Source organism: Manacus vitellinus, unplaced genomic scaffold (assembly GCF_001715985.3).
Source record: "Manacus vitellinus isolate BGI_N305 unplaced genomic scaffold, ASM171598v3 scaffold_3_pilon, whole genome shotgun sequence".
Classification (NCBI taxonomy): domain Eukaryota; kingdom Metazoa; phylum Chordata; class Aves; order Passeriformes; family Pipridae; genus Manacus; species Manacus vitellinus.
In genome coordinates, this window is record NW_021940535.1 from 11286720 (window position 1) to 11301359 (window position 14640).

The 14640-nt window shown below is 43.8% G+C and overlaps 1 protein-coding gene across 1 annotated transcript in view; it reads left to right on the forward strand.

Moving 5' to 3' along the window:
* TMC2 (transmembrane channel like 2) overlaps positions 1-14124 on the forward strand; it is a 31957-nt gene extending 17833 nt beyond the window's left edge. The window contains exons 14-20 of the mRNA XM_018075120.2: positions 849-977; positions 2235-2302; positions 3069-3308; positions 4967-5092; positions 10477-10555; positions 12656-12773; positions 13874-14124. Of these exons, the coding sequence (XP_017930609.2) occupies positions 849-977; positions 2235-2302; positions 3069-3308; positions 4967-5092; positions 10477-10555; positions 12656-12773; positions 13874-14124 (1011 nt within the window). The remainder of the gene's footprint in view (positions 1-848; positions 978-2234; positions 2303-3068; positions 3309-4966; positions 5093-10476; positions 10556-12655; positions 12774-13873) is intronic.
* The last annotated feature ends 516 nt before the right edge of the window (positions 14125-14640 follow it).

Sequence of the window (14640 nt, forward strand, 5' to 3'; positions counted from 1 at the left end):
CCCCTTGAAAGGCATGCAGGGTGGCCTTCAAGTCCTCAATTTCACCACCCTGCATCTACCTTGCACCAAGAAGTTCAGCAGCCACACTATGCACAGCTTAAAAAGTAAAAGCAATTGTTTATTGGCTGACGTGGTTAGGGCTTGCCAAGCTACGAGGCTGTGCATTCCTGTGCACACACGGCGGGTCTTCACTAGCTGAGTGGCTTTCAGTTGAGTGGGAGAAGACCCACCACCATCACTTCTCAGAAAGGGCTGATCCTCAGAGTGACTGAGCTGGTTTTTTCCTCCCCAGACTTTTAAACCTTTTCTTGTGTCTTTCCTTTAGAATCCTTGGGATACCAGTTATCTCCATCTGACAAGTGTTACTTCCACCTGCAATTTTACCTTTTTTGTCTTGCACATCTCCCTTGTCTACACTTACTCATAGCTCTTGTTTACAGCTGAGCATTTTCCTCAGGAGTCCATGTGAAGGTCAAGGAGCTGAGCCATACCAGAGCGATGCACAATCAAAATTACTCTTGGTGTATGTGTATTTTACACCAGCATTATTGCTGGCATTAACATTCTGCTCCAATTTTATGAGCTGCCACAGCATACAAGCGCAGTCAATAATGCCAGCAGCAGCAATCAGGTCTAACAGCTGTAATGGAGCTCATAGTTCCCAAGCACAAAGGTAAAGCTTAGGCACTGCCGAGTGTTTGAAAACAGGCAGGGAGTTTGCTCGTGCTACGCTTTTCTGAAGGTAACTGTCATATAAAGACAAATGGCCTAATAAAAAAAATACAGTCCTGAATCCACTACTGAAATTATAGGACATAAATGGTTTTTTCCCTTCTTTTAAATTTCAGGAGTTTGTGAGGCTCACTGTGTCCGATATCCTGGTGACCTTCATAACCATTCTGGTGGGAGATTTCATCCGAGCTTGCTTTGTGAGATTTGTGAATTACTGTTGGTGCTGGGACCTAGAGGCTGGATTTGTAAGTCAGTATCTTATAGCTGAGAAGATATAAGTAATTTAGGGCCATTTGGTCAAATGCTACAAAAGAATTTGTTCTGAATGCTTCCAGTGGCCCTCTGGTCTTGTCTGATAATTTCATTGGTGTAGATAGTATCTGCATCACTTTTCTGGATCAATCAGTTCCATCCTCACCTAATGACTTTAAAACATGAAGCTGAGTTAAAAAAAATAATCTGTTATTCATTCCGTTGTTATAACTCCAAACCTTTGGGCCCTTCTATACCTCTTCTCAAAGCCCCAGAACTTCCTGTTCATTGCCCACCCTGCAGGCAGTAACCTGCTTTACTCACAGCACCATCTTCTGATCGATGTTGGAAGTTGGTGTTACTTCTGCTGCAGTGGGGGAAGCAGCATTTCCTTGCCCTCTCATGTATGTGTAACTCACAACAGCATTGAACTCTTTGGTATTCCTAAAGGCTACATTACCAAAGCAGCCAGTATTGCAGATGCACAAAACACAGAAGAAAATAATGGAGGGGTGGAGGGAAGTCTGTTGTTTCACGTAACAGGAGACAAAACCAGATGGATTCAGAGAGAGATGGAAGTACCTTGCAAGATTACGAGTAGATCAGTGCACCCACTCCCTAGCTGTCCTACTGGGAGTGGTCTGGAAAACCTGTTCTGGACCTGCCACTATTAGCACCCACATCAGATAGTTACAATACTGCTTTATATGGAGTAACCTAGCACCTAGTACAGAGTATAATGTCACCAAATACCCATCAGGCCATATGTTCCCTCATATTTCTGTCCCTTTGCCTATATTTCTGTTCTTCAGCAGCTTGGATATATCCAGCTGGGAACATGGATATATCCAGCTCATCATTATCACCATCTAAACATTCAGTACTTTACCACAGTGGAACTGTAAGTCCATAACCAGACACACCAGCTGGAGTTTAAACCTAGTCCCCTGCCATGGCTCCTTTGCTTGCAGCTGGCATTATATTAGCAGGGAGAGGTAAACACAGAGCAGCTCTAAGCACCTCCATATATCTTTCCAATTTTGAGCAAGCCAAGAGAGAAGCAGCAGCCCACAGCACAGTAGCTCCAATTCTGCCTTTGCCACAGTGCTGCTGGTCATTCAAGCAGTATGCACACAGCGGGAGCCCTCCCAGGAATCCCTTCTTACCAGCTTTAAATAAGCATCATATACCCAGCAGAAAACAAAAGCAGGTACCTCTTACAACACACTTTCCTTTCTTTCCCCATACAGCCGTCCTATGCAGAGTTTGACATTAGCGGCAATGTTTTGGGTTTGGTTTTCAACCAGGGAATGATTTGGTAAGATACTTTTTTTTTTCCTTTCTTATTTAGAAAACCTGTCAGTGGAGTTAGAAAGCCAACTAGATAAACCTTTAGGTTCTGGTTTTTCTGATTGTTTGGCTTTCTGTGCTTGACTATAGAAGTGAAAATTTAAAAATGCCAGCTTACTTATCCAAGAGGACTAGGTCCATGTGCTGGGGGTAGACTTTAGAAAGGGTTTGGGGGGAATCACGAGGTTACACATCACTGGAAGGGTGGGCATAGAGCCAGCTAGATCAAACTGGGCAGGAGGGGCATGTCACAGAACTGCCCCAAGGGAGGGCAAATGGGAGCTGCTTTGCCCTATTGTGGCAGCACCAGAGGCAATAGGCAACAGGAAAGAGCACCCTCATCTACTCTGAGAGGAAAGTTCCTTTTGCCATGGACTGATAATTTCTTCCTGTTACAACACTACAACATCTCTGCACATTTAAGAGAGTCTCCCTGTACAGGTTAGATTCACCTGACATTTTCCAAGCTGTCTCAAAGCCATTTTTGTCACAAACTGAAAATCCTTCGCAACCACTAAGAGACTAAGTCCTCGCTGGTCCTCAATGTATGGGACCATACCCTAATAAGGATGCAGGTGGTTTCTCCTCTGGAGCACAGGGTAGCATAAAGCCCACTCAGACTTCATTTGTGGGCACACTTGCCACCACATGAACAGTTGTTTTCCTGCTTTTGAAAACAGAAAACCTTCCAGCCTGTCAAAAAACAGCACCTGTCCCTCTCTTTTCCTTTTCAGGATGGGATCCTTTTATGCGCCAGGGCTCGTGGGTATAAACGTGCTGCGCTTATTAACCTCCATGTATTTTCAGTGCTGGGCTGTTATGAGTAGCAATGTCCCTCACGAAAGAGTCTTCAAAGCATCCAAGTCTAATAATTTTTACATGGGACTGTTGCTGTTGATCCTATTCCTCAGCCTCCTGCCTGTGGCTTACACCATCATGTCCCTGCCTCCCTCCTTTGACTGTGGACCATTCAGGTATTAGCAAAACACCAAAAAGGATATTTTTTGCTCTGGGACATTTTTGTGAAGTTAGAAGACCTGGACTCCAACAGAGGTGGTGAAATGCCTCCTTTCTCCATCAGCTTAAATCCTTAGCAATGTGAGGCAAAGGGTCATGTGCAGCTATGGGGTATAAACAGTCAGCTGGGAGCACTGAACATCCTCCTGTCTGCTATTTTCCTTTGCTACATGATTCCCGGTGTTTCCCCAATACACAGCAATGAAAGCACCAGAGGACAGCAAGGTGCAGCCCCCAGAAAAATAAAAAAAAATTAGGAGCATCCCTAAGGCTCTCTGGAACATTATGGGAGCAAAATGAGTCCAAACACTCCTTCATAAAGATAAGAACTCCCACAGCATGAGATTTTGTGTGTTGACTTTAGCTGGAAAATAGCAGGAAAAGGATAGGGGTGGCCTGAAGATTTGCAGCTTAAAAAAAAAAAATAGTTGTAGGTTTGGGGTTTTTTTAATTAGGACAGAATCAGCACTGCATAGAGCATCCAGTGGACTGGATTAACATGCCAATAAAGTCTAATTTGATTGAATAATGCCATTTCCTGGGCCTGCTGGATCTGACTCAGCAAGGAGCCAGCTTGGAACAAATTGTTCTTGTAGAGGCAGTGTTTTAGGTTATCTGCTTGCTAACAGAGAATGACAACAGAAAGCTGAAAGACTTGGGGGAGAAGGCAAGAGACCAAAATACCCTTAGTTCTATAACAAGGACAGGTGTCAATGAGTAATGTCAGAAGATCTGACAAGAAACTTGTTGCAGGCATGCTATCATTTGGAGATGACTAATCTGCAATGTGAAAGAGCTATTTCAATTCCCAATCAACCCTTCAAAAGCCACTCAGCCTGATTCAGACCCTGGCACACCACTCAGCTCGACTGAAAGCTCAGCTCTCCCGAGCGTCTGGCAGTTGATGAAGTTGGGATACTGTTTAGCCAAGTTTGCCTTTATTGACTCTCATCATCAGAACAGAGTCCAACACCCTCCTCTGTGGAATCCTGCAAGCTCCCAAGAGGCAACAAGCCCGAAATAGGAGGAATAGTACTGATAGGGTTGAATTCCCAGACCCAGAGATGCTGGGGAGAGAAGAAGGTCGATTGCATAATCCAGCCTTCTACAGATTTGTTCTCCTTTCATACAGAATACTCTCATCTGCTTTATCAATCTGGTTAGAAATTACTCTTTCAGTGAGTTTCCTATTAAGCAATAATCACAGCTTGCTATTTTTGTCATTACTTAGCAGCTCTTCAAGTTGGCTCATTATTTCAGAAAGGAATTTGCATATAGAAAGTCATGAAAAGGCCATATTTAACAAGATATTGATCAGAAATGTATAGTTACTGCAGTCTGTAGTTTTTATATATTTCAGGAGGGTAAACAGTCAGAACTCAAAAAGGAAATAAATGAGCAAGTTGGCCTAGCAAGGTTTGTTCTTATAATCAGTGGAGGAAGGAAGGGAATGAATGGACCAACAGATAATCTAAAATAAGGCATTTTAAAATCCTTGGTGGCTTGAGCTGATGCTCACTGAAAGAGGGATAAAGCATGCTACTTAGCATCATTAAACTGAACGGCTTTCTACAGGAAATATCTACACTCCTTAACTGGTTGTTTGTCTTTCCAGTGGGAAAAAAAGAATGTATGACGTCATTCAAGAGACCATAGAGCTTGATTTCCCACTTTTTGTTGCCAAGATCTTCAGCTATGTGGCAAATCCAGGACTGATCATACCTGCAATTCTGCTCATGGTGTAAGTTTTCCTTGCAATATTACATGTCTGGGTTGGGGAAGAAGGTTAAAAACCAAAAATTCTGGGATATTAGTGAGGTCTAAATACACTTTCTGCTGAGATAACAGTACAGATTGGGGAAGACACATGCTCTCTACCCCCCTCCCCTTTGCCTAACCCAATTTCCCCAAATTTAATTACCTGACCCAATTAAACAGAACTTTGTAGATTAAACACATTGCTGACAAAGGCCCTGTAGATATCAAAGCTGTCACAGCTTCCATATGAAAAATCTTCTGTAGCCAGCAGGAAATAAATGGACAGTCTCAGCCTGGTGCTTTCTGGAGAAGCAATTTCTGTCACAGCTGGTGGTATTTAGAGCACAGCCATGACAGGGCATTCAAAAATTACATGTCCCAAAATGTGAAAAATTGTCAGTTTTGTTGGGGTTTTTGGGAGTTTTAATTTTTCATTTTCCAAATAATACCTCTGGAATTTGTTTCAGTGCCATTTGATCATTTCAGCTTTGAAATCACTCTTAAACCCATAGCACCTTCAGCAGTACTAGGATCAGGGCAGTTCTTTCTTTTGTTTTAAAGATATTTTTGCCATTATTATCAAGGTTTCCAATAACTATCAAAGTAAGTGGGAGAGCTGTGGCCAGATTCTATAGGCAGACTTTAGACTAACCAATGTGAGAAAGAGACAGAACTGGGGTGCCTATTACATACAGAGCTTGCCTGCTTGACTCTTCCTGGGTCATCCACACACATTGGAGGTGGGCCTCTGGACTTATCCAGTACAACTTGGGCACGGAGATGCTTCATTCTGAATAGTTAGGCCGAAGGTAATGCCATTAAATTAAATCAAATACAAGTTCCCATCGTTACAAAGTTTCTTACAGAAACAACCCGAGAAAAATCCCAATTAAACTTAAAACGACATGTCATCCCCTCTACCTGACTCAAGCTACTTACTCATTTTAACCTAAAAAGGATGATCGTATACTGTGCAGACAGATCCTACACTTAGAAGAATCAGATCAGATACGTGCAGGAGACAAGAAGTCTCACATCACATCCCTATTACGACCAAGCATATTATTGAGTTATAAACTCTATTCCTGTGGGCTTTACAGTAGCACTGGCAGATGCTATTGCAAACATGAGATGAAGACTGCAGAACTAACACTTCCCAAATGGACCACCTTTACAAAAGGGCTATAGGCCAGATTTCTGAGGCTTTGATGCAGCCCTCAAAAAAACTGATGGGAGAGCAGTAATACCTTTGAAAATAATGTTTTTTTTTCAGTTACAATCTCCTGCCCTTTCCCCCACTGACAGCTGGGACAAGGAACAGCACAAATCCAGTTTATTTGTTGATGAGACACTTTTTATCACCCCTTCCCATTCTTGGCTATTCCCACACCACAGCCTTACCATTAGTCCATTTCTCCTTGAGACACCATTTTGTCTCTGCCCTGATTCCTCTCTGAAAACTGAGGGATACTTTATGTCCACATTACCTAAAACATTCTCCTTTCCCACCCAGATAAACTGCCTGTGTGACCTTTGAGGATATTATGTATTTTTGATTTCCAGCCATTCAGCTCTGAAGAGGGTCACAGCTCTAAAAAAAGTGGTTTCCCCCATGGTGCCTGGGCAAGTCAGACCTACAGCCCCTTGGCAGTAGCTCTCACATGCCCCAAGACCATTGGGTGTTTTGCAGAAGTACTGCTTTTTATCTGCATGCACATTTTTTCTGGGATAATCCCAGATGAAATCATAGCTACCATATAAGATTGTTTCCTAAGGCTTCAGTCCTTTTCTGTTCTCCTTTTCAGTCAAGTCCCCAGTTTCCTGCCTTGTCTCTGAAAATCTTCAACTTCCCCTCTGCTTCTGCTGTGCTGCTGACAGGTAGACAGGGCCAGGCTGGAGCTTGTCCTTACGCTTCCCCATCTAGCTTCCCAAAGGATTGAAACCAGGGAAATGCAAAAGCTTCATTTAGTCCCAATGGGCAGAGAACCACTCTCAAAGCAGCAGGCAAGGCAACCTACAATCCAGCCTAAGTAAAAATAGCCTCTACAATAGTGACATGTGGATCGTAAATGGACGGTCTGTGGATTTGGATTGCAGACACTGAAAAAACATCTTTTCCACTTCTGTGGACTGAATTAAGTAATTTTCTCTAGTCATGATAACCCCTTCTCTTTTTTCCAAGTCCAATCCAAAATGCATCTTCTATCTATTTCTGTTCTTAGCTCCTGGTCTCAAACAATGATGGGGTCCAGTGAATAACATGGGTGTCAAACTTACTGTCGTGCTTCTAACTGCCTAAGGACAAGGGAAATAGGAAATAAAGAGAAATAAGAAGCAGAGATATCGTACACACAGGCATATAGCCTAATTCCACTCAGGTTGAAAGCAGGATTTCAAACTGTGGCCTGCAGAGCTTCCTGGCAGAAGCTAAAAGCACCTTACTGCATCAAGAAGAGGGGAAAATTAAAATTCCTGTGCAGACTAGAAAAGGACAGTGACCCACACTCTCCCCCGATCTGGGGAAGCAGTAAATCAGAGAAGAGAGGAGTCAGGGTGTCATAGTTTAAGCCCATATGGAAATTAAGCACCACACAGCCACTTGCTCAATCCCCTCTCTCTCCCCCCCCCAGTGGAGAGGAATCAAAGTAAATGGGGAGAGGAATCAAAGTAAAACTTGTAAGTTGAGATAAGAACTTAGTGAAAACAAAGTAAAATATAGTAATAATGGTAAATTATAATGATAATAAAAAGGAAAAAAACAAGTAATGCACAATACAATTGCTCACCACCTGCTGACTGATGCCAGACCCCCATTCTGGGTAACTACCCTCAGTGTATGTACTAGGCATGGTGTTCTCTGGTGTGCAATACCCCCTTGGCCAGTTTGGGTCACCTGGCTATGCTCCCTATCAGTTTCTTTTGCATACCTTCTCACTGGTAGAGCATGAGAATTAAGAAAAACAACAACAAAAAAACCAAAATGAAACAAAACACCCAAACAACAACAAAAAAAACCAAACTAAAAAGAAACAACAACAACAAAAAAACCAAACTCCTTGACTTAGGATAAACATGACTCAGTAAAACCCAAAACATCAGTGTGTTATCAACACCGTTCTCATTCTAAATCCAAAACACATCACTGTAAGAAATTAATTAACTCTCACCCAGCTGATAGAGTTAGCAGCTCAAACATGAGGGTGCATCTGCAGGCCCATTTTAGAGGGAAGTAGACCTAAAGAACCCCATTGAAAGTGGATAAACTCCATTTGCTAATGCTTACTCCATTCCTCAGCAAAGTTTACAGCTGCTCATGTTGCAGCTTACAGTCAGACCAAGATCTGGCTTTGCTCTGCCTTTTTTGGGAGCCAGCACTAGCAGTGCAAATCAGAAATTCAGCAATAAATCCAGCACACCTGTAGGACCTGTCCGGGATATTGGTGTGCACCTTGGAGGATCACACAGACTGCCTCATCATTGCTTGGACAACCCAATCCAAACATGCCTGACTCCTGCAGATTTGGACTGCACCAAAGGCATGTCCATCAAATCACCTTTCTGTGACACTGTCCCTTTCCCCTCTCCCTTTCAAGATCCCTTCAGGTCAGTTCAATCCTGAACAAGCACAACCTCCCTTAAGCAATAAACCTGCAGTAAACCAAGGACAGAGGAAACTCAGGCTTAGCCTGGAGGCACAGTGGGCTTATATCTCACAGTGGTTTGGGAGAGGGACCTGGTGAGCTCATGCCCTTCCCATCAATGCAGGAGTCTTCAGGGGAAAAAGCCCTGGTGGTTGGAGGCAATACTGGACACTAATGCAAAGGGTGAGAAAGGGCTGGAAAGGGACTGGAAATGGATTTTCTCAGTTACTCAGTGAACCTGAGAAACCAGCTCAGAAACACAGTACATGGCATCCCAGATGGCTTTGAACAGCCAGCTCTAGTTATCTTTATGAAAACAAGGGTGCTCCAGGTGCTTACATCCTGGCTAGTCACAAAAAAAATGGCAGGGCAGTTGCAAAGCCCTGATTAAAAAGTAATATTTTCTAGGCAATGAGCTTAATAACACAGAAGAAATAAAACTACCACATCTTTACAGAAGAACAAAAAAAAACAATTTTCAAGAGGACAGAGAGCCCAGTTCACCAGGACTGAGTTTTGAGGTAATGCTAGGTAAAAGGAAGCAAATGTGTTTCCTCTAGACAGACCCCTGTAAAAAGACTCAAGAAAGGTCATCCTAAGTACCCCTTCCTGATCTCCCACCTGGAAACTAATATGCCAGTACATGATGTCTTGCTGGGCTTAGAGACATGCACTCTGTTGATGAAATCCTGGAGTCTGGTTTGAGGATGCTGAATCTGGGCTGAAGCCACACAATCAGGTTATGAATTGTCAGAAAACCTTTTTTTCCCTATCTTTTTTTTTCCCCCTTTTATATAAGAATTTTCTACTTTATTTAAAAAAAATACCAGCTACAGTGGTGAACTGAACAGCTGGTACTTTTCCTGGGAATGGCTTGAGCCACTGAGCACATGATTTTTATACTTTAGAAAAATAAAAGCACTCTAAAAAAAAATCATGGAGACATTTTTTACTACCAAAATATTACTTGCTGGTGTCAGAGGTGGTGAGACAGACACAGACACTTAGGCATGTTTTAAAACACAAGCCTCCCTGCATGCCAAAGACTGGCAGCCAGCATGCGCTCTCCCACCCCCGCTTGCCTTTCAGCTCCCTCCAGCTTGGCTTGGTTTTCCCCTGGTTTTGGCATGTCCTTTTTGGAGAAGAAGGGATTGAAACAAAAGCCAGTGGCTCTGCTCCAACCTGGCTTTTGCTTGCCCTCAATTCTTGTCTTTGCTCACTCTCAAGGGTCCCTTCTGGGGATACAGGATGCAACTGATTCTGGCAAAGGGGGAAGGAGGACTGTTCCTTGAGCACTGCTTTTCAGGAGAGGCTTCAGGCCCTGTTCTGCTGCTATTTCCTGAGTTTCCTGTTTTTTTCCTAAGGTCTCTCTCTGTGTTACCTGGTGCCTGTTCAATTTCAAGGCTGGTGCCTGGTTTCACCAGGACTGCTGGAAAGGAAGTGAAGGGAGACCGTGGTTATCCAAGGTGGAGGCAGGAGGGTAGGGTTGTCATTTTTCTTCTGTTTGAGCAGAACTGAGCTACTGGATGGGCTCAGCGCATCTCAGTTGACCATGCCCCAAGGCAGCCTGAATTTTTCCTAAGCCTTGAGCCTCTAAAAGCAGTTTGGAGATAGCTGGTGGGAAAACTAGGTATTAGAAGGTAAGCAAAAAATTAAATGTTCCCTCCTGGTGAAACTTTCTCTCTCTCCTGATCCTGTCACTACAGCAACATGTTTCTTTTTCTAGCCTTGCCATCTACTACCTAAATTCTGTGTCTGAAGCGTATCAGCGAGCCAATGCAGAGCTGAAGAAGAAAATGCAAATGGTAAGTATTGATCTGGCAAAGTCATCCTTAAAATACATCTTTCAATTCTGATGTGTAACATATACTTTTAAATTACTCTTCACTTCTGAATACATTGGTGACAGAAGAAAAAGACATATTTTATGCTTGTTCAGTCCCCTCTGATGGCATTTAATGGCTAACTGCAAAGAATGGTCACATCCCATAATAGGCTGCTATTTCATACATCAAAACTACAGTTCATTTCACCTACAAAAATAAGTTACTTCGAAATTTGAGCAATGCTTTGGTGCCTGAGATTTCCCAGGGACAATGATAAGCCTATCAAAACTACAGCCAGATTTTGTACAAGTTGAAAAGCAATGAGCCATAAATAACAACATGGCAATAACAATATTTTTTACCAGTAATTCTCAAAACACCTTACACAGGAGGCTGGCATCTGTCTCTGCTGTGTGAATAGGAAAAGCAAGGTACAGACAAATGCAGTGACTTGAATTAGCAGGGTAGGATTTGGACCTCATGGTATCCAGAACTGTGAGAGGTTGCAATATGTAGAGGACTATAACACAGAGAATCCTGAACTAATATGAACAAGGTCTGGCAGCAGAACACCTGCAAAAGCACAACTTTGCTCAGAGAACAATTCTCAGTGAGAAACAGCAAAGGTGTTCTGGTACCAGGGTTTGTACTGGTCTGGCAGTTTCCTCCAGAGCTTTCCTGATGCTGTTTGGTATGACATAGATGTGCCCAAACTACCAAGCCTTGCATCAGGAGAGGATGTGATGTCATCAAATGTTATCAGCCATTTTACCAGCACAGGGCAGGCTGCAAACCAAAGAAGCAGTGCCACATAAAGCAAAACATTGCATAAAGCAGAGACTGGTGCAACATTAAAAGTGAGGATGTGAGCACTGAGAAATGAGACTCCGAAAATTACATTCAAATGCTCAAATCCAAAATTGATCACTCGTGCATACGGTTTAAAATAAGTGCCTTGGTGCAAAGGGCATCCTCAAATATTGCAAGAGTTGAACACGTGCTGCAGCACACTCGGACTTAAGGGCACTTGGTCTGTGATCAGGGTTTAAGGGACCACAAAACAAGGCCCATGTGCTACCCAAAGGAACAGAAACACCTCAAGACAAAGACCTGCCTTTACATATCCTTGTCCCACAGGCACCTGTAGGTTTGCTGAGACAGCCAAGCCAGGCAAGAGGAGAGGTACACAGCAGAGCAGGGGAAAGGAAGGGTATTGGCACAGCCCTGCTGCTTAGGGAGAGAGGAATGAGAGCTGCCTGTTCATGGCAGGGATAGTTAGCAGTTGGAGCCCACCAGAGACCCCCATGTGAAGACCTGCTGAGCTCAGAGAGACCTGTCGTGGCTGTCCCCAAAGTCTGCCAGGTTTGCCAAGTGGATGAAGGTTGCTCTGTGGGTTGGGACCACTCAGCTGTAGCAAGGCCATGAGTTGCCCTGCATTCCATGGCTCCAGTACACAAAAACTTCCATTGGCAAATACCTCTTTTGGGGCGAGAGATGGAGCTGGAGTGGAGTCCATCCAAAGTTTCTCACTGCATAAGAGAGGGCAGCCTCTCCCTTCCCTTTCCAGCATGCTTGTTCTGAGCAGAAACAGGTTATTTTCTTCCTTCTACCATCCAGAAGAAAATCTTCTGAAGACATAAATACATACAAGTGAAACCAAAGACAGCTCTATAGCCCATCCCCGTGCTGCCATACCCTCCTCCTCTTCCTTTGGCGTTTATCCCTGACACTCTCTCTCACAAGAGCTCCACATTTCAAATAAACCAAAACGACAGAGAGGATAGATTGGAAGTTGCAGAAACATGCACAGTCTGGTAGACCTAAGCCATGTTATGAGGAAGTGCTTTGTCCTAACAGGAGCAGAGCCATTCCTTCCCAGGCTCTCATCCCCCTACCTGGGACATGCTTCCTTTCCCAAAAACACTTGGTCACTGGACAAAGATTCAGCCCCTTGAACTTCGCAAAGAGTTTGCATTCGTACCAACAAACACTTAGCCAGGCCAACCATGGCACCAGGTCACCATTTCACAGATTACATCTGCACTTTTAAACCAACTCCAATGTTTCTTATTGATGCAGCAACGCGAAGAGGAGAAAAACAAAAGAAACAACAAAGCCACCACCAACCCCATGCTGCAAGATCTGGAGGATTTACTTACACAGAGTACTAAGACTGAAAGTCACCCCAACCAAGAAGGTAAAACACAGTGCCCCTTTAATACTTCTGAAAAGGCTCATGTAGCAACAAAATGATGGGGTAGGATTGAGAAACTGGAGGGATACACATTTGCAAGCTATTAGATGAGCATAACTAGCATAGATTTTTTCATTCACAGAAGTCCACCTGTGAATAGACACCCAGTAAGGGGACTTGTTAGATTGTGTCTTACACAGGCTTATCACAGTGTAGAAATCATAATCCAAAGTTATAATTCACATCTCAGCTATTAACCATGCTGGTCATGAAACCAGCAATTTATTCTGGGAACAATGCTTAAACTCCAGTGTTTTTTCTGGGCTGATGAGTTGAGTCAGGCACAGACTTTTTTCTGAGTTGAGGTTTTCATTGGAAAATTCATCATGAATGAGACAGAAGCTTTTCACAGAAGTGCATTGGTCTTAGGGCAAATAAATGCATGCTGTAAACTCTGCTGTGGGGGTCCAAAAATGCAGGAGGAGGCATCGGGATCTGGGCACTTTCGAGGAAAATGGATCCTCCAGGCTCAGTCTCAACCAGTCACTTCCTGACTGGCAGACCTCCTGCTCTCATTTGTAAGAAACATGTGAAAGATTTTAATTCTATCTTGATAAAGATGAGGAAAGCAGACTAGTGCCACCATTAGTGGCATTAGCACCACTAGTGCTTGCATTAAATGGGCTGAGATGAGCTGGAAAGTTTAGAGTAACCCAACACAGACTCCCCTCAGAGCAGACCCAGGGCAATCATTTAGATTGAAATAGTGCTGGCAGTGTTTCAGGTGCACTGAAACTAAAGACTAAAATCAGCAGTTAGCCATGACCACCCCATGACTCGAAGTGTACCAGCATGGCTGGTAGGATTATCATGTCTTAGAAATGCATCAGTAAGAACCTGCAAAAATGGCTTGGGCAGAAGAGACATGTACTGGCTGTTGGCTGGGGCTGAATGGTCTTACTTGTGGTTTCTTCTCTCAGATGCCCAAACACAAATCCCCAGACACTCTGGTTATTGCACACAGAAGAAAGAGCAGCCACTGGGGAGAGGACAAAAGGCAGTGTTTGCTCTCAAGAAAATAACATTCATAATCTTTGCTCTAGAAAAGAAAATGGAGTCTCCTGATAGAACCAGCCCTGTCAGGAAACCAGGCAGAGGAGCAGTCCCGGATGGCAGCCCCATGACTGGTGGGAGAGGAGCAGCATTCACCCCACCATCACACGTGTTTGTGACACAGCCACTGACACCAGGTGTCTGGGCACCGTATCCTGGCCAGCCCAGGCCACGGGGGCACCCACTGGGACTAGTCCCTGGAAGAGGGAGAGGGCAGCCACGCTACTTACAGGCTGCTTAATAAGCTCAGCAATGCTTCTCCCATCTGACATTAAAATAGAGGTGCTGCATGAACTACTGTAGTTTTAGGAGGAAATTATTATTGCATGTTGCACATCCACTCGTGATGGTCTCTTATCTATCCAACACTACCTAATAGAGATTTGTTTAGACACTTAGTAGTACTTTGGATTTGTAACCTCCAAAGGCTGCGCTGATTTTGATCGCAAAGGAAACGGGAGGCAGCCAGAATGAAAATCAGCTGTGGCCCTGCTACACTGTTACACACAGGACGCAGCCCTGCGGCCACTAACAGCAGCACTAACAGTGGTGGGCTCGCTGTGTGGAACAACTGCCTGTCAGTCCTTCCAAAGGCTTCTTTAATTAATAAAAGTGGTGTGAGTTTACCTGTCGTTTCAATAGAGGTGGTTTGGAGGTTTTTTTGCTGTCCTTCTACTCGAGGAATTAAGTATTCTTCAAAAAAAGTGAGTGTCCCAGTCCAGCTGCAAGACAGCTGCTACTAGGAGTAGAGGACCCC